This window comes from Argopecten irradians, chromosome 9 (genome assembly GCF_041381155.1).
Source record: "Argopecten irradians isolate NY chromosome 9, Ai_NY, whole genome shotgun sequence".
Classification (NCBI taxonomy): domain Eukaryota; kingdom Metazoa; phylum Mollusca; class Bivalvia; order Pectinida; family Pectinidae; genus Argopecten; species Argopecten irradians.
Window position 1 is genome coordinate 35,465,922 of NC_091142.1, and position 21,018 is coordinate 35,486,939.

At 34.1% G+C, this 21,018-nt stretch overlaps 2 protein-coding genes across 3 annotated transcripts in view; both read right to left on the bottom strand.

Moving 5' to 3' along the window:
• Window positions 1-6,938, bottom strand: part of LOC138332173 (uncharacterized) — a 29,641-nt gene extending 22,703 nt beyond the window's left edge. Inside the window, exons 1-3 of one of the 2 annotated variants that reach the window (XR_011209784.1) lie at window positions 6,767-6,937; window positions 6,439-6,511; window positions 435-585 (exon numbers count right to left, since the gene is read on the bottom strand). Coding sequence is in view for 1 of the 2 variants with exons in the window: in XM_069280167.1 (XP_069136268.1) it covers window positions 6,439-6,511; window positions 6,767-6,823 (130 nt within the window). In the remaining variant the exon portion in view is untranslated. Of the gene's footprint in view, window positions 1-434; window positions 586-6,438; window positions 6,512-6,766 lie in introns of both variants that reach the window. The other variant, XM_069280167.1, reaches the window with a different exon arrangement.
• A 1,484-nt stretch (window positions 6,939-8,422) lies between these two features.
• LOC138332175 (protein SpAN-like) lies at window positions 8,423-16,313 on the bottom strand. The gene is made up of 9 exons (XM_069280168.1): window positions 16,161-16,313; window positions 15,063-15,135; window positions 14,772-14,937; window positions 14,179-14,360; window positions 11,926-12,147; window positions 11,673-11,699; window positions 10,086-10,238; window positions 9,121-9,350; window positions 8,423-8,555 (listed from the first exon to the last, which is right to left on the bottom strand). Exons 1-9 carry the CDS (start codon window positions 16,212-16,214, stop codon window positions 8,466-8,468), a joined length of 1,197 nt encoding a protein of 398 aa, XP_069136269.1. The 5' UTR covers window positions 16,215-16,313; the 3' UTR covers window positions 8,423-8,465.
• Window positions 16,314-21,018: the final 4,705 nt, after the last annotated feature.

Below are 21,018 nucleotides of genomic sequence, written 5' to 3' on the forward strand. Positions count from 1 at the left end.
GTGTCCAAATTTGAAATGAGGATATAATGTGAATTTTTGTCGAATCAGCGCCGCAATTTCATTCACCGTCATTTTTTTATACGTCAGTATTCGTTGGGAACACAGATTAGAGATATATACCAGTTGAGCCTATACGACACATTGTTTTATCGAGCACTCTGATCTTCGTAATTACAATGTTGGTATCTCTGATACAGCGCCGCAATTTCATTCACCGTCATTTTTTTTATACGTCAGTATTCGTTGGGAACACAGATTAGAGATATATGCCAGTTGAGCCTATACGACACATTGTTTTATCGAGCACTCTGATCTTCGTAATTACAATGTTGGTATCAGTAAAACATGATTTTCTTATTAATAAAAACAGTTGATATCAATAAAATACCATGACCAAAGATATGAAAGTGTATGAAATAAACAAAATCACATACCCATCCTGCGAGTCAGAATTCTTGAAGAGCAAATGGTTACGATCCTTTGTTTTAATAAAATGAACACATTTACATTGGTCTTCAATGTTAACAGCTTGTTCTATGTCTTTCATCGACAGCTCCAACAATTGAATTTCTCTTGGGGTTTTATCTATTGATTAAATAAAAATCGGGAAAAGTTGAACAAAAAAGCTAACAAAGCTCTCTCGACAGAAAATTGGTTAAGTGGTTATACCTATTGTCACATGAATGGCTTAAAAAGAGGTTAGAGGTGTCCATTTTAACTAATTTGACGATGACTCATCGAATTGTGTTCCTTTTGAAATCGTAAGGTGTCGAAATAAGCTTTATTTTAAGATGAAACCTTATTTCTGCATATCTTATATTGGTTCTAGTCTTTAAAAGGTATTTCTCGTGATATCCTTCATTATTCAACCCCTATCCAACAGAGTGACCTACATGCATGCATATAATTTAAATTTGCTCAGTTAATAAAGCATCGATTTATGCTTCCTAATTTAATTTTGAAATATGTTTACATCCTGTGGAATACACTGCAGATAATTACGGTTATAACGAATGTCAGGGGACTAACGAAAATACTTCGTTATAAGCATAGTTATAGACATATTCCAAACTTATACAGAAACGTTGATGGAGAATGAAAATTTGTTGAAAGCGTGTTCGACCTAAGCGTATTTTACTGCATATTGGATATTGTTAGATGTAAACAAGTTACTATAATGAATTAATAACAACAAATTATAATGAGCTATATTCAATGACATAACTGCTCCCGCAATCTGAATACTTGTATCATATTTAACAATTAAAGGATTGTTAGATTGCATTTATTGGAGATATAAATGCAATCTGGGTGGCAGATAAATAGAATAAGGCCCGTTGTGGCAGATAAATAAAATAGCACCCTAACGGGCGCTATTATATTTATCTGCCACTTAGATTGCATTTATATCTCCAATAAATGCAATCTAACAATCCTTTAATTTTTATATTTACATTTTATTTTCTAGTTCAAAGTAAATCATAATCTAAATGCAAGTGAACATTTGAATTTCCCGGTTCAGCCATTTAACCTCAACAGCTAAGTTCAATGTGATAAAAATAGTCCCTATAAAAAATTGAAAAGATAACAAAACTTCAATGTTTTTTAATAGCTTCTCAGTTTACTTTCAATTATCCAGACATTTTAAAGATTGGTTTATAAGTTTCATAACCAAACTGGTTCATTCAACTATAATGTCATTTTTCCCGCGCGGACTAACATGGTATTAGTTAACAAGACTCACATCCATTTATGTAGATATTACTACACCAAGTCTAGGCTGCATTTATTGGCTCATAATGCAGATCACGATTATCATTAGAGTAATGGGAGTCGCAGTGGCAAAATGTAAATATATATTAATATACATTAGGATTCTTTAGGAATGATTTTTATTGTTTGTTGTTTACTGGTGTTAACGCGCTTCATTTAAAATATCTGTATAAAAAATGCAGTTTACACACCAGTAAACAACAAACATTAACAATCATTCCTTATATTTACATTTCAACCGACCATTTCATTAAAAATTAAGTGTTAAAATAAAATAAAACTCTGTTTTTATAATGTCATACGATTGTTGGAACAGCCGGTCAATTGATGGAATCCCGGAACAGCTGGCTTCAATTTGACAGGAAATGTTGTCAAATTCAGAGAGTACATAAAATATAGTTCCACATTAACTTTATGATATTCATCCTATTTATACAATATTAATTAGATATTTTATTTGTTAATATAATTTCAGATTTACATTATATTCCTAAATGCAGTATACTGCAGATTTGTCATACAGATACAATAGGCCTAATCGGATGCGCATTCACACTACTTGCGGAAGTCAGTGTTCCGGTGTGTGTATTCTTGCGCGGCAACCAGTAACCCTGCTCAATTCGTCCAGAGCGGGCGCCCGCCGGCGACCCGGAGAGGCGGCTAAGTCACACGATTCAAAGAAAAAGTGCGCCGGCTGCGCGACCGGCGTACGCCAGATCAGCCAGTTTTGAATCACCGGCTAATACCGGCGCAAGATGACGGAATAAAGGTTAGATATTTGTTGACGAAACTCTCTTTAAGAAAAACACATTCCGTTCAGACATAAATTCTCCAAACATTATGATTTTCTTGTTGTATTCATTAACGGACAGGAATTGAAACCTCTTTTGATACACACAGGTATGTAGATATACATTTATGAAGCGAATACATCGAGATGTGCGGTGATGTATAGACTTAGATACATATATAGTCCAGGTTTTGCTCTATAGATATTTTTCTCTATATAGTGTAATACGTATGGTGTCACGGCATTTTATAGAACCAAATGCCTGTGCATGTACATTCTATTAGTCTGATTATAATAAAATTTGTAAATCTAATGTATATAAAAATCAAATGTTTTTTTTTCCAACTACATAAAATTTCAATGACTTCTCTTGGACTGTTTATCAATAACAATAAAAACAGATTTTTAAGGTTTATTCTGAGGTTTTACACTGTCGAAAACAACACATTTTAAAGTTCTAATGAATCGTTTTCGTCAAACACATGTAATTCAGAGTGTAACATAAGAAAATAGATTTATATGTACAGTATTATACCTACATGTACATTGTAAATACATAATTCAGAAAGAATGCTCAAAAGTGAATATGATTGTACGGGCATTGTTAAGAAATAAATTAATAAAATAGTTTACATAAAGTTACAACAATGCCACACCAAGGTATCAATTTAAACCCAGTTTATAAAGATAACTCACGCTTTACTAATCGGTGCTTCAGCGATCTGTTGAATTTTAGTAAGAATAAATAATGATTGGCGTGTGGCCCAATGCAAGGAGCGACAGTGCTTGGAGCGACAAAAATGCCCTGCCGATAACACGCAACTGTGCGATAAAACAATCATGTCGCTCTGTCGCATTAGCGAGAAAATAAGATTTGTCGCACCGACAGTGTATTTTTGTAACGTTGCAGTGTCACTCCGCGCATTATCTCACTATTGCTTCGCGTGTGGTCTTGTGATGTGTAATTAAATTCCAAGCTGTATACAATGCTAGAAAAGTATCTCATATTATATGTATGTAATTCTACAATATAAATTGCAATGCACCATACATTACATCAAATGTACATTACATACAACAGGAACGCGCGGGGCGATTTTGTGAGGAACGACAATGCGACATAGCCGAAATAGGCCAACATATATGTTTTCTATTTCATAAGAAACTTCAACACAAGATATTAATGAGGTATGATGTAATTTCTTATATTTCTTCGTTTGGAATAAATCAGCATACACGTGTATATTATACAGAGTAGCATGCACGATGAAGAAAAAATGAGAATGGAGGGGTTGTTCATTTCCAAAAAGCGAAACAACAACATGACATTATCCAGTCACGATATCCTAATATTAAACTCTAATGATTTATGAATTTCTTAAAGTTCTTGGCCCACAGTTGAAAAATACGAATATTTGAAAGTCATTTTTTATTGGCAATATCGTTCACTTTTTTTTACCAAATACACATTATATTATTAGCTCTACCATTAGTATCTAAAAAAACAATCACTCATTTATTTTGAAACAGAGACAACCACGCACATGCGTCGACTATTTAATCGCTTTTAATTTGTCTAATGTAAAAGTTGTAAACATACATGTAGAAATATTTTTCTTACTCGTGCTAACGGTAAGTTTAACGTAATAAATGTTTACCATAACATAATATTAACCAAATTAGAATACAATGCTATCTATTAGATCAACTTAAATTCAGTCTTTGATTATGTTTGATGCAAAATTCAAAATGTTACTAAAGCTCTGAAGAAATGTCCGCCATGGTGGAATACGCCAGTTATGCTTGTTTTGCAAGATCGCCCGGTCGTCGCCTGGTCACGTGACCGGCGTACGCCGGTAGCCGCTTTTCAGAACGAATCGAGCAGGGGTACTGCGTTTACGCAAGTGTAAACGATTTCGCAGTTTGTAAGGTTATATAGTTAAGAGAAAACGGAAATGTATATATTAGAAAATAACATATTGAACGATACGAACAAATTACACCGCATGCGCATTCTTGGTCAAGAAAACGCCATGACATGTTTCTTCAGCCAAGGTGTCGAATAACAGAAATATAAGCATATTATAAAACATAAAATGTTGCATAAGATATTCTTGCATTTTGTAATTTCTCATCAAAGTAACCGCTTGAATATATCATGTTTCAATCATTTGGCAATTTGGATACATTAGATTAGATTATAGGCAGATCTACCTAATAAGAAATGATGTGTCTGCAGGCCAATGGATAAAGAAAACAATTCCAAAAGTTCTACTCTATACTGAAGACCTTGAAAATCAATAGTAGACAAAGCAGTTGTCACTCAAATTTACTCTCCATTGAAATCACTAACCGCATTTATTTGAGTTTAATCTTAATCCAATTTAATTTAAATAAGACTTGTATTACCGATGCTCTACATTACGCTCCAATTCAAGATCTAACAATGCCTTGTGCCGGATCACCTCAGGATGACCCCTATGGCTTAGAATCGAAACATCTCGGGACGTACTGTTAGCCGTTTATATTTCCGAATGAATCAACCACACCGAAGATTCTGTAGCCAAGACGCCGATTGGCTAACCACATGCTAAGGTGACCCCAAACACATCATCGATACTCCAGAGGTTTCCAGAGGTTTCGATCACATACGATCTCTACGAGTCTATCAAGTCTAATAGTGTGTAAAATATAGATTCTTTTTCATATATCCTTCGAACTACTTACACATGTAGTAGATTGAGCTCCCTAATTCAGAGCTCAGATTTTGGGTCAACTTGCCTTCTTTTTCAGCACATGTTCTACATAGATATACACCAGAATTTGTCGTTGATAGTAACGTCTTGTTTGAAGAGTGGTGTTACACAATATGTTCTACAACTCGAGATTTGTGATATTCATTTGCATTTCTCTCACGAACTACAGATAGCTTCACTACACAGGAAGCAATTAAAACGATACAAAGACTTCATAAAATGTCATTTTTGCAGACACCTCATATTATTAGTAGTTTGTTGGATAGGGTTTGATGATCATCTCCATAGGTTCATATATATATATATATATATAAAGATAAAAATGATATAAATAGTTATTCCAAATGGATTTCAACTCTCAAACAGGTTCTACATTGATAAAAAGTTTTTATCCAAATCATTTGATATTTGCTCAAGTGTAAAAAGTTTAAATAATAATTAAAATGACAGTACCTATGTCAGTAACTGTTGAATGAGTTAAATTGATCGATATCTTTATAATGTTATGTTCTACAATGTTTCATTAAGTTCGACGGTTATTCCGTATGTGACTGTGATGCAAAGCTACAAGATACAATTGCAGAATTTCGTTAATTTGTGCATTTGATATAAACACTAGCTATCGTGTTAAAAAGGAAAATAAATCCACGGCACACATCGACGGACAAAAAAAAAAAAAAAGAAAATCGCTATACAAATATAGGTCCCAATGATCTACCGTCAGATAGCTACCTCGAATGTCATCAAACGGCTTCAGAAATCTTACCAAATGATTGATAATTTTAATTTTAGTGACATTTGACATCTTCATACTATGCCTGTAACAATATTTGACGGCCATTTTGAATTTGGAGCGAAAACGAGGTTGGTCATATGGTGGGTGTTTGTTGTACCATTACTGAACCTAAATCAGTCGAGAAACCTTTGTTTATATTTCTGTCCTACCTAAGTTGTCCATTGTCTGACCTAAGTCTTCTTTGTTTAGAGAAATGGAGAACTATAATATATTGGCATTGCTTACTGATATATGATTCAATGAAAAAAAATCAGAGAAATAATAATCAGGATAGAAGACGTATCAAAATGTTTTGTTTTACCGTTTAGTGAAAATTAAATTACCAATGTTTGAGTTGACATCGTAATATAGGTTTCCTCTATCCCAAAAGATGGGTGCATTTGTGGTAGATTGGAACTGTAAAAAAAATGAAGAAACGTATAACAAATGCTAAAATTTAGTTAATCTGGTACCATTGCTGAAGTGGTAAAGCTATAGTAAAATAAACCTTAATGATTTTGGAGTAGAAGAACTACTAAACAGCTAAATTAACGATATGCAACGCAAATACATCCAATCAATAAATTGGTAATTTTCAAAGAATGATATAGATATGACATGTAGAAATAATGTTCACATATTTCTGTTTGTAGGCTTCTTAATTCAACTTACCTCTGAGCTCGTGGCAACAATACATAAAAGTCCGCACAATATCATTGACAACATCATTGTTCTTGCTAATATCAGCAGCTTCGCTTTTTTATTCAGTCGTGTTATATAGTATTACCACATACCAGGAAGTTTGAATACAAAAGACGAACTGGCCACACAGGGTGATATTTAGTGCTCTCAGTGTTATCAGTGATCGGTAATCTGTAAATCAATAAATACATACTACGCTGTACGTCTACTTATCAGCCTATACTTATAGATTGACTACCTTTCAACGCACAATAGGAATGGTCTCACGTTTCTAGAACTGATATTGAGTGTCAGCAATACGAAATATATAAACATAATTCAAAAGGCAAAGTAAAGGGGCGAAGCATACTAATGAGGTAAACATAATATCGACATCACTATTCTTATTTGTTTGATTGGTCTAATTCGTTTGTTTGATTTTCTTTTATTTCAATGCGCATTTTCAATATGTAGAACGTGTTCAAATGTCTATCCATACATATGACTAAATATTTTTAAAACTCTAAATATTTCTCAATATCATAGCGTCATCTTAAAACAAAACATATCAAATATATATATATATATATATATATATATATGATATATGATATTTGCGATATTAACGCAAATGGTATTATCTGCCAAATTTTGTATTAATTTTCTTTCTGGTTAATCCGCGCACCTCCCAGTCGGGTATATTACTATCGATACATTCCTTGCCTAATCGGGGAACAAAGCTGGGGACCTACGAAAATAAGATATGTACACTAGTGGCCAGACTCATTTTACCTCACACGTACAGATTTATCAGAAAAATATTGGTGTTTCATTGTAACAAAATGTTATAAAGAACTTGATATTGATTTCCTGTCTTCAATATCCTGTTTCATTGTAAAGAATACTTTCGTAACCACTCTGCGGCTGTAACATGCATTTCATGATTACACTCAAACATAAGCTATTTTTTTTTTTTATACATAAATCATGTGCTCAAAAAGATGATTTCTTACACTTGTACTGCTACATGTACTAAAATTGTTCTGTAGTTCCTTTCAGTAGGGTGCTTTTGCTTTTAATGATTGGTTTGCCCCAGAAGTGAACCCCAGGTAGCTAGTAAAATAGGGTAAAAAATCAGTACTGTTAATATGAAAACATTTCTAAATTTAGGATAGCCAACATTTTTTTTGAAAACAGCTTCTTAACTAGAAGAAGCATCTATATACAACTGCAATTTGTGATGCATCGTTCCCTCTAGCAACTGGAGAAACTTAAACACACTCGTTAACACTTTTTAATGTAATTAGAATGTGATGAAAGGGTCGAATACTCCAATAGTTTAATTTAATGTAGACGCCGAAGGAGAGGGAGACGGACAAGCACAACCACAGCACGAAGAAACTATCAGAGTTGATTAACTTTGACTAACAATCAGCTGTAGATTTTAAAATTATTGATTTCTTTAGCAGTGCACATCAAAATTATAGCAGATTCTGATTTCATGTGTTTGAAAATCATTCTAATGTAAAAAACATGATTCATATTGTGCTATATGAGCAGCGTTTTCTAGAATATGTGTGTACAGTAAAACTCATTGGAAAAATAACACTGTTTTTATTTGCGATTTTGACATAAGAATTGGAATTGTAAGTCGTGCTGCTCATTTGTACACCACTTGGTTCATCGTCTGTTATAATGATGTACAAGCGTTCGTGGTCACATAGACATCGTCCACAGCCACAGGGTCTATGTTACTGGGGATGTAGGATCCTATCCACAACTATACGACAGGCAAAGAAGATAGTAATTATAAACAACATGTACCATTAATTACTGAGTAACCTCTGCACGGATAGGGAAGTAGCATAAGACATTTCTACAAGTAAATATGATATGCTGACTTCGTAAAAAAAAAAAAAAAAAAAATGAAAAGAAAAAAAGAAAAATTCAAAGCATTCAATTATACAAACAATAACTTGAAATGCAAGAAAACTCCATAAATACTTTGGCATGTCAAGATTGATGTAAGCTATTCACATGTTGGTTATTGTTGTTATTGCAAATCTAAAATAGCTTAAAACGTATATCTCGCATATTTATTTTCAAGTTTACTTCAGCTTTTACATTTAGACGCATCGGATCTTCTGATGTAAACAAAATTGTAATGGGCGGGGACATTACATACAAATTATGGTAATGATTTATAGATTTAGCGCACTATAATCACGATATATATAGTATAGATAAACTCCAAATAAATTGCATATCATGAAATCATGAAGTCACCATCATTAGCGATTGTTTTCCTATATCACACAGTAAACGTATCTGAATAGTTGATATACCTGCCAGTTTGACGTCTCCACGTGGGTGACATTAAGAGGAGTCCAGGCTTTGCTGACGTATATACCTTCTGCAAACACGTTACCTCTCTGATTCCCCACCCGGATCCGTGAGGAGGAGGAGTTACTGGTAGAGGCTATACAGTAGTGGAGATGGATACAGTACGTCCCGGCGGGTAGGTAGCGGTCTGTTTTCAGCCAGGCGTCATCGCCGCTAGCGTACTGGTAGGAACCTATGATGACCAGTAGAAATAACATAACAATATATACAGAGACACCAAAACTTATTTCTGACTCATGAAATATATTTCATAGCAATAACAAAAGGTTATAAGAGCGACACAAATAGAAAACTAAATGTAACTAGACCACACACAATAATATCTTCCTCTTCCTTATCCACACTCCACACTAGCTGCAATATCGTAGCTCAAAAGGCCTTTAACCAGAAAATGGCTTCGTCTTTAGAAAGCATAGTAGGCCCGTACGTATATTCGTTCAAACAACACATAATGTTTGGCCCATACTAGGAAGTCGGTTGCTATGACAATTTTTACTATATACGACGTATCTACTCCTTTTTGTAAATGGTCAATTTCCTGTTGGAATGATAATATTCCTTTAATGATTTGAATACTCTTAGTTGTTCTGACTCGCTCAAGAATCAGTCCTCTCCGTGTCTCATATAGTAGGCACATCCTTTATGTTCAATACGTTAATTCACGAAAAAACATCGTCCGTTTTGGGACACAATTATACAACTCTGCTCCGATTGGTCTCATCCCCCTCCCTGTCTCTGATGAACTAACAGTTATATAGCATGTATACTGATAGTCAACACACTGTTGTAGACTTACCCCGGGATCACACCAGTCAATCCCTTACATACAGGTATAGTTTTCCGTGAATAGTCTAGTGGATCTGCTAATGTACTGCTGTCGCCTTACATCACATGAACCCATACTTACCCCGACCATTAGAGTTATCCCCTGTTGGACCATTGTGTGGCATAGCTCCCACTCGGCTTTGCCACCGGTGGTTGTACATGTTGTGATAATGATCATAACGGACATCATTAGTCAGTTCACAAGTCCCTTGGAATGAACAGCTTACAGAGTCATCTATAGTAAAGCAACACAAGTTCATGACAAAATAAATCTGGACACATTCTTTCACTTTTTTAGGCGGAAAAAACCATAGATGAACATTATATATGCTCTTATTTTCCACAATCGTTAATGGCTTATACATGGTTAAGTCGAGTTTGCTTCAATTTTAGAAACAGCAAGTCAATTTTACTTTTGTCACGCCAAAACCGGGTTGATGTTGTGAGCATCATTGCACAAACATTTGTTCTTCAGAGTTGCATCCTAATGTCATCGTTCTTCGTGTTATTAGCATGCATATCGGTGATTTCCTTTGTCAAGGATAGTATATATCTAATATAAAATTAGGGACATTACATTAAATGAATTGAATTAACATTACATTCGGTTTATATGATGAAACATAAAAATAACCTTGTGCTACGTCCTCGGTCATTATAGTATTTCTTCTACGAAATTAGATCGCAAACGGATTTATATATTTGGTCTGATGTTGTGTTGAGTCAAAATCTTATATGGATGGCCTATAGGAGTATAAACTTGTTTTGGCGTTTCTCATCCGTAGTATTTATTATGATAATTGATACTTCTACCACAATAGGCGGTGTTATTCAACTCTAAGGACATTAAATAAACATTGCAGCTGTTGATTAACAATTTGTTTATACCACACGTGGTATAAACTCTGTACGCATTCTGATTGGCTGACACGGTGAACTTTGACCGAACTACTTTTTTTCAGTGTCACGTCATCATTGTCAACGTCATCAATAATCAAATGACGTCATGCTATGTTCTGATTGCCGCTTGACGTCCAAAACTGCTGTTGGAAAGCGTATGCGTCGTGGTCGTTGCTAACAAAATACGTGACGTTTTCATACATGTTAAATTGACCTTATAAGTACTAATAATACATCTTGACGGATAAGAATTTCACTAACGAATTTCGTAGATTTAACGTGTATGAAACGAACTTGATCTTGATGGTAATGGCTTGATGAATATCTGGCGGGAAAAGGACGATGCCATGTCGTGCGAATGCCTACATGTAGTCCGACATTGAGTTTTATTTTCTGGAAGCAACTGTGAATTTAAACTCAATTAGACGTTAAATGAGTATTATTTAACCCTAAAATGTTCCCAATTAGAAGAATTTGATATCGATGGACTCTTTATCAAACGATGACTTTTGAATACTAATAAGTGTCTTTTTGCTGATGAAAATATTACTACACCTTATTTGCATATTTCGATAAATACTAAAAACGAATATGATTGTGGTAGAAACAGGTCACACTACTTGTGGTTGTTGAATATTGAATTTATTCAACACTCGTAAGTTATTTTTTATAAGTTACAAAAGACACTCGCTAAAGCTCGTGTCTTTTGTAACTTTTAATTCAATATTCAAAAACCACTTATTGTGTAACCTCTATTTATAATACTTACGGTATTTGGTGATTAGTGCTGTGGTATCTGTAATAGATAACAACATCGACATATAATCCAAAAACTTTTAAAAGATTAAAAATATGTTGTTATTTTACCCAAAAAATAAAAAAGGTTTATTGTGGAATACGACAGCAGAAATTCAAATCATAGGAATGTGATATTGATACAGTTTTGTACTCTGTAATGATACTGGATTAGAAATAAACTGCACATGAATTTTGGTGATAATGTCATTATTTCAATTACCTACCATTTGTACATTGGTAGGCGATCTGTAACTTTCTTACGTCAGTAACACTCAAGCGATCTTTGTTACCGAACGATGCCGTAGTCCAGTTTGACGTCATTGTTGGATGTCTGGTATATTTAGCGTGTTGGTAAGGGGAAAAATGCGTCAAAGAATCGAAGTCATAGGGGAGACCAAAATCATCAGTTTGGGAGGCGTTCAACTTCTGGTACATTGGCAAATAGTCTTAAAAATAAAATAAGGGTAGTATATGTTTTCATGTTTTTATTCCATAAAGACAAAGAAAAAAACAGCACGAATTTTATTATCTTCATACTTTTTCTATTCATTTAAGAAAAACAATTGCACCGTTGATAGTTGTTGGTAGATAAACAGTATTAGACAAAGTATAATTATAAAACGATTTAAACAAAAACACATGTAAGGCTAACACGCCAATTCACTTAATACTCACAGGACCAAGTATGTTTGTAACATCCAGAACTTCAAATACAATTATTCCATAATGGTTAAGAATCAATTACTGACAAATGGTATTTTTTCACTATTAAAAACAGGAGCTGACGATTTCGTATTTTTCTTCAGTTACAAAAGTTACTTACTTTACACCATTACCACCAATGAAAAGTTTGAGCTTCTAATTTTACTTCAAGTTAAAACTATTAAAAATCATTTATTGCATCCCGAAAAAAATCCGTACCACTATATCCTATATGAAATGAACTACTGAATGCGCATGTACCAAAGGCAAAATAAATTATTTTATATTATTTTTTGTGTTAATTAGACTATTATATACACGATTAAACACCAATTATTGTTCAAATGATGAATATCATTTTTGGTCTGTCGGCGGTGGAGCATCTTTAAGAATCAATTACTATATAAATCAAGAAGTGAAGACACGAAGTTCCTTACACGATGGGGTGGATGGCATTTCTTATTGGAAAAGGGAGAACAATCTTAAATCACTTGTGATATGCATATGAAAACGTAGATCGACATTGGTCTTGTGATGCACATGTTGCATGTACATGTATATTACGTGTCAACAAATCTATACATTTTTGTTGAATGCATTATATATCGGTATAGTCAAGTGTGATGCACATTGTTTGTTTGTTTGTTTGATTAATTAACATCTTATTAACAGTCAGGGTTATGTAAGGACGGCCTCCCATGTATGCTGTGTATTGCATGTATGTGTGCGAGGTGCGTGTTTTGGGAGGCTGTAGTATATTCGTGTTGTGTCTTCTTGTATAGTGGAACCATTGCCCTTTTTTATAGTGCTATATCACTGAAGTATGCCGCCGAAGACACCAAGCAACACACCCCACCCGGTCTCACTATACTGACAACGGGCGAACAAGTCGTCCAACTCCAGTTGTGCTGTGTGCTTAGCAGGAGCAGAAACTACCATTTTTAGAGACTTGTGTCTCGGACATGCAATTATTGTAATGTTTAGTGTCTGTATTGTAGTGTAAGGTTTAGTTTTGTCCAATGTAATCATACTGTATGTGATATGAAAATCAATAAAAAATGAAATTAAAAAAAAGAAAACTATCAAGTACTATCAATCATATGTTTTGGAAATAAAATTATGATAAAGTAGTCAGAATTGTAAAACAAATAGGCAGTTTGATATGCATGTGGTATTTTCTTAATTTAGAAATGATTGGCCAATTTGTATTGTGCACACAATCCTTAGGAACATTTTGTTAGACACGGTTTGAGAGTATATCAATGTCTCAATCAAACGCTTGTCCTTCTACACATTATCAGTTCCTTTATTATTAAATTCTGGTCACACAAATACTACAGAAAACACATGCTATATATATAAAAAATAAGAAAAGATGATTTCAGGTTTCGTGATCAAGAAAGGAATGTTTATATGACTAACCAATCAGGTTATGTTGTGCACATGGATTTTCGCAATCTAGATATCGCAAAAAAACACCTTTTCAAACAATAGTGATGGGCTATACGGTAACCAATGGCAACCACTCACCTGCCTGAATGTTGTCGTGATGTACTGTGACGTATCTTTATTGTAATCTATGGCAAACGATCACCTGCTTGAATGTTGTCGTGTACTGTGACATATTTAAACGGTTACCTATGGTAACCACTCACCTGCCTGAATGTTAGCGTGATGCACTGTGACGTATATATTTGGTATCATATGGTAACCACTCGCCTGCTTGGATGTTGTCGTGATGTAATGTGACGTATCAACCTATGATTACCACTCACCTGCCTGGATGTTGTCGTGATGCACTGTGACGTATCTGTCTCTATCCGGACGTGAGTGTTCGTAGTTCAAACCCAGAGTCAGCAGGATCATCGACATCACACCGGACTTATGGCTGCAGTCGTCATCAAGAAAGACCCAATGGCGTCTTGCTGTTGTTTTCCCGCTACTTGTACCGCATACACTGTCACACACACAATACAATGTTTTTTTTTTTATTATAGTCTATTATCGGCATGGAATCATAATTAAAATTATATAATGTGTGCGTTAGTCATATTGACATTATGGATAAATAATTTGCTTTCCCTTTATCAAAACACAAAAATAAAAAAGTTTCATGTTAAGGATAGTCACACAATACATGATGCAAACACATATGTACGGAAGACCGCCTTAGATAAAGTACGGAAAATGGTCCGTTCGGTCGGTCATATACATAAAAGCTATCGACAAAGGTGTGACTACATACTTCTCAACTAAGCAACTGCTTATTTAGGTGATTGATTTATTGTTCGATATATTTAATAACTGATTTATCGTTAAGTTGTTAAGTAATTGATCGTTGCAATGCATCAATCAAATCATTGGTTACCCGTCATCACCAAGATGGAAGTATAGATAGGTCGGGACCGATTCCGTGTCCGGCGATTTCCAAAACCTTAGACAAGGCAGTTCGTCCGAAGCCACATGGCCGTTGACGATTTCCTCAATCTCTGCAATAGCTGATCTGATTGTGCTTGCCCACACGCTTGTTTCGTCTGAATATAGTAAACCAATTACATAAACATCAAAAGGTTTGAACATTCATACTCGAATCAGTTTATTGAGTGAGGCAGAGGATTTAAAAACATCTTTCGCCATTTCGGGGTTCTACAATACTCACTGATCGTATTGCTAAATCTATAGGGAACTTCTCCTCGCGGCCAACGTTCCGAAATCGGCACAAATCGCCTCTCCTACAACGCAAACATAAGATTATGATAAAACGAAAAGTACAAAACTGCCGAATGTTTGCAGTGATAAAATGGTTATTAATACAATAAGGTTTGCACTACTACTGTGTCTCGTTAATACAAATATTCATTGAGGTATTATCTATCAATATAAGCTAGAGATTTCAATGTAGTTCCACACGTGTCAGCTAGTTATTACAAAGTAGTTATATTAGTATGAGATAATTATTACAATATATTTCTATTAATATGAGTTAATTATTATATTGGAATTCTATTAGTATAAGATGTTTTATTATAATGGAATTCTATTAATATGAGCTTATTATTATATTGAAATTCTATTACTATTAGGTGATTATTACAATATAGTTCTAGTCTATTTGTATGAGCTAATTATTACAATGTAGTTCTATTTGTATGAGCTAATTATTACAATGTAGTTCTATTTGTATGAGCTAATTATTACAATGTAGTTCTATTTGTATGAGCTAATTATTACAATGTAGTTCTATTTGTATGAGCTAATTATTACAATGTAGTTCTATTTGTATGAGCTAATTATTACAATGTAGTTTTAATTGTATGAGCTAATTATAACAATGTATTTATATTTGTATAAGCTAATTATTACAATGTAGTTCTATTTATATGAGCTAATTATTACAATGTAGTTCTATAAGCTAGTGACTATATTTAGATTTTAAACCGGTACTCGATCCTGATGAATTTTTGCCCCCTCTGCATCAATCAGCACGATTTGTATTGCAATATAAAACGTACAGAAACATTTAAAAACAATTGTCAACAGTAAGATACAATTTAAATGTGATAGTTATTATCATATCGCATGAACTCATTCTTCACTTTATGCTATGCGTTCGGCTGTCTTTGTGATAAGAAAATAACCTTTTATCGGTAAGATATTGTATATAAGTGAATAATTTAAATACAAATATCAATAGAATGAAATAAGAATGAAATGTGAAAAAACGTCATTTATAATATCAATTAAATAATTATCTCACATGCCCTCCAATCGCTCCAGTAACCAGTACAACTACAATCAGGCCTCCTAACATGGTAGATGCTGTCAGAAAGTGGACCACTTGTGGATCGTGTGGGAGTTACTGCACAGGAGTGATCCTTAACGTTCTCTTCCTAGAAAACACGCTGGTATCTAGGTGTGACCCGACTGGTCTCAAAACATGACACATGGAGTGCGTGTAAAAAGACTGACGACGGCCTGTTATCTCTATCTCCATTGTTTTACCGTATACCGTTTGGGTGGTGAGATGGGCAGTAGTATGACTGGTGTAGTTCGGTTAGAGGGGTAAATTGCAATGCTAAATATATACAAAATGTCCATGGGTTTTTATATACCATACCGGGTATCGGAAATAGTTTGTAGTTTGTTATCAAAGATGTTTAGTGTCAAAAAGACGATTCATATATATGTAAATAGTGTTTAAATGTAATTTGACTGCACAGAAATAAATTATTAATTATTCATTATTTCTCAATTGTATTATCCATGGGTTATGTATTGAAGTGGACTTGTTTTATCATCACAGAGATGATTTCCAAATTCATAACATGAAATTCCCATAAGAAAATTTACATATACGTGCACATTGAATGTTAACACTATTTGTTTTGTTGTTGTTTTATTCATAAATTTCAATTGAAGCATTTGTATTGTATAGCAACAATTAACCCCCGCCGAAACACATTTAGAGTAATATTGATGGTAGAAGAACAAGGAAGTAGCTCTCTACACCGGGATGGTAAATATTCTTATCTCTAAATAAGTTTACTGATAAGTGGCAGGTTGTGTCTAATCGGTCGCTAACATTCAGCACTAAGACATTTTTTATATTATGTATGCTTCTTACGTTTGCAAGATAGCGACATTAACATACACGTCACTAGTATTATATAACCTGTTGTTTTAATAGGTCTGACATTCATTGTAATGTCATGATAACATGCAAGTATCCAATGACGTAACGTCATGATTTGAGGAAGTTTTACTCTGACACGTTTTACGTTGCGATTCTCCGAAATATAGGCTGTTGTTATTTGATTAAAAATACTTAACATTTGGTTCATTCATTCCATAAGAAATTTCTCGAAGGTTTTTTTCTCGCCAAAGCTTGTAGCATGTTACATGCATGTGGTGAGTAAATACATCAAAAGTATTTGCTTTACAGCCTGTATTGTCTGATAAATAAACGAGTTTTAACCTCCTCATGCTGTGATTGGCATTTGGGTTTTTCCGAACTAGAATATATTTTGGATTTGTACAGTACCATTATAAACAGAGACAAACGGACGTACAAATAATATGATTTTAATTCTATGCTAGTAACTGCATCACATTATCGAACAATTACAGTACGTTAGTCTAACTAGCAAGCAAACATACCATATGTTGTATAAAGGTTATCCATATAATATGATAGCCACATCGAACACAGTATTTGCTGTAGGAGTGATCGCCCTTCTCCCGGCGCATTTACAGTAACCCTTGCTGATAATTATGATATATATAAACACATCTGCGATTGTGTAAGATATTACCGTTTGTATAATATGAACGACATGAAAAGGGCGTTTGTAGTTTACCAAATTTTCCTCATGCCTTTTATAATGCCGGATATGTCCCGCAGTTAACACAGCCATTTCCCATTGTAACGTGGTATCTAATTCCAGGGACGTAGGATCCTATACAGAACTGATTGTGTTTATCCAAACGCTTGTTTCGTATAAATACAGAAGACAAATTGTAGACACATCATAGGACATTTCTTGTTGTTTTGGATATCCGTACTCGAATTAGTTTCGATATCCCAAAAGGTATAGCAGGAATTGTAAACGTATCATCCGCCACCTTAGCGTTCTTATATACTCATCTATAGTATTGAAAAAAAAAATAAAAAATTATCTTTTTGGCCAACATTTAGAAAAATGTAAAAGTCGTATTTGTTATCAAACAAACACAAAATTGTGGTTGAATGAAAAGTACATGTTTCCAGGGACGTTGGACGCTATACATAACTTCAGGTACAAAATTGTGGTTGAATGAAAAGTACCTGTTTCCAGGGACGTTGGACGCTATACATAACTACAGGTAGAAAACGAAAAGATTTTGCTACAAAACAGAATTCAAAGTGTGAGTTAATCATTTAGGGCAGGCATTTTCCGTTTTTATCATTTCTCTATTATTTTCTAAGCACTCAAATTCAATTTGATATCAGCTTTTCCAACATCCAACATTTTCGGATATATGTATTGCCTTTAATTCTACAAAACGAAAGTAAAAATATATATACTATTAATGAGAGGTGGTAACAAGTATTTGTAATTACCACATAGCCAGACAGGAGGGAAGGAGAAAAATTGAAAGCACAGAGGATTGAGAGGATGTGTCCAAATGTATTTAGATTGCAGAATGAATTTCAAAGTGAAACATAAAGAGGATTGCGAGAAAAGAGAAACTAATTTAGAATACTATTTGATTGTATGAATGTAAGAGAGATTAAAAAAGGAAAACAAATCTAACTCTATTTCATTCCATTCATTTACACATACTGAATGCTAATGTCAGAAAGTTAGAAACAAACTTACAGAATATTTATATATTTTTATACGAATATACATATTAAAGAGTAATTTGGAATTAATACCTCGACATTTTATTGTAATTTTACAACTATGATATCCCGTTTTTAAATAAGTTCAGAGAAATCGTGATTGCAATTGCGTGATATTTTCAACCCAAATATCGTTGTTCACATCATTTATAGTAAACTCAACATAGTTTCTGACAAAAAATGTAAAATCTTTACAAAGAAAAATAATTGTGTCGATACTCCGTAACGTCACGAGGCTGAACCACACGGGTAGACATATACATGCAATTATTGCTTCTGGTGATATGAATGTATTGTACGAGACCTGCCAGTATTACACCCGTAAGTATTAGAGAATTCCCATTCTCAGCTAAAATATAACAATGCTCTGATTAAATGAGTCATCACGGTTCATAACTGTGAAGTAGTAAACATAAATATATATAGACAATAATGATAGACAGCCAATTGTGCAACAGGAGACAGTATTTAGATTTTGTAAGATCTTAAAACCCCAGACCCATATAAATAGGTAAATACAGAGCATTTGTAAAACACATTGGCCAACCACATGACAATGGGTCATGTGGCAACTGTCTCTAGAAGGGTCATTGCACAACAATTTGTACGAAAGACAACGTGTGAAGAAAGTACAGGCACGGTTCTATAAAGGTAGAATGTCCAACATATAGGAAAATAAGGTCATAATATGCCATCGGTATTCGGTCATAGTATACCCAACTACCTAATATCTGCTCACGCAGAGAGTAAATTGGGAAATATTTTCTTTGCGAAATTCCCACATATAGATATAGATATAGATAATTTTCAGTACAGGAACTACTTATAGTTCCTCTTCACCGGACTCAAAGTTTTAGTTATTAATTATATCATATTCCGGCTATAGAAGCCTTGTAGTTAAATAGGATATCTTGATTTTTCCACTTTGTATCCAGTCTATTTTTAAAACAGCTAATGTTAGGGGCCGATACCCATTCCTCAGCAAGACTGTTCTATAGCTTTACTGTTCTCATTGCAAAAGTGTTCCTTCTTAGAAGTGTCCTCGATTGCTCTAGAAATATCATTCTTGTGTTCCCTCTTCTACTATGTCTTTTTGCAACATTATCCAACAATTTTAAAAATGAGCATGTCTCTTCATCATTCCGTTTGTTATTTTATATAACTTAATCATTTCCCCTCTACCCCTTCGGTATGATAGTGTTGGGAGGTTTAGAATTTTGAGTCTTTCTGTGTATGGTAAATTATGCAATCGTGGAAGGATTTTAGTTGCTCTTTGCTGTACCGCTTCGAGTCTATCTATGTCCTTGATCTTGTATGGAGCCCAAACAGAGCTTGCATAGTCTAATTGTTATCTCACCAGACATTTTATACAGTGGAATGAATGATTTGTATTCATAAAATTAAAAGTTCTCCGTAATATACCGAAAATCTGATTGGCATTCTTGGTCTTTTCACTTATATGATAATCAAAAGTTAGAGTGGAAAAGATCAATAGATACACCGATATCTTTTCCTTGTCCTTACGCGCAAGGTCGTCACCAAGAAATTTATAGATCTTGATGTTTCGGCTATGCTACGTTTTTGCCTATGTGCATGTACTTACATTTTTCAGAATGCATACGAAGCAGCCATGTATCACTCCATGTCCCAATTTTGATAAGGTCCTTCTGTAATATATTTTCGTCCTCATTGTTTTTATCATTTCATATATCTTAGTGTCATATGCGAACATGGGAGGTAATTCACGAAAATTCCAAAAAAAACAGTGGACCGAGGACTTAACCTTGTTGAATACCTGATGATAAATCTGTCCATTCGGAGTTTGTTTCATTTATAGAAACCTGTTGTTTTCTTCCTTCTAAAAAACGTGTTATCCACAAAGTTATTTGGTTAGAGAATTGGTATGCTCGAAGTTTGTTAATTAAGAGCCTGTGTGTTACAGTGTCAAATGCCTTCTGCTAATCCATATATACACAATACACGTCGAAGCCTTGGTCTATAGCCTTCGTCCATTTATCAAAAACTTTCAAGAGTTGTAATGAGGTAGATCTTCCCGATATAAACCCATATTGTTGTGGTGAGAATAGATTATTTGAACACATGTATTTGTTGGCGTGTTCACGTATAATTGTTTCTATTACTTTGCACATGACTAATGTTAGGCTGACAGGTCGATAGTTCCCCGCCGCGCTTTTATCTCCTTTTTTGTAGAAAAACACACCCGAGCCTG

What these genes read in the sequence shown, in the direction of transcription:
- LOC138332175 (XM_069280168.1), bottom strand. Translation starts at nt 16,214, where the DNA reads ATGTTAGGAGGCCTGATTGTAGTTGTACTGGTTACTGGAGCGATTGGA. An exon ending in CGCCTACCAATGTACAAATG is followed by an intron (nt 11,700 to 11,925) that starts GTAGGTAATTGA and finishes TATCTATTACAG; the next exon opens with ATACCACAGCACTAATCACC. An exon ending in TGGAGACGTCAAACTGGCAG is followed by an intron (nt 8,556 to 9,120) that starts GTATATCAACTA and finishes CCTGTCGTATAG; the next exon opens with TTGTGGATAGGATCCTACAT.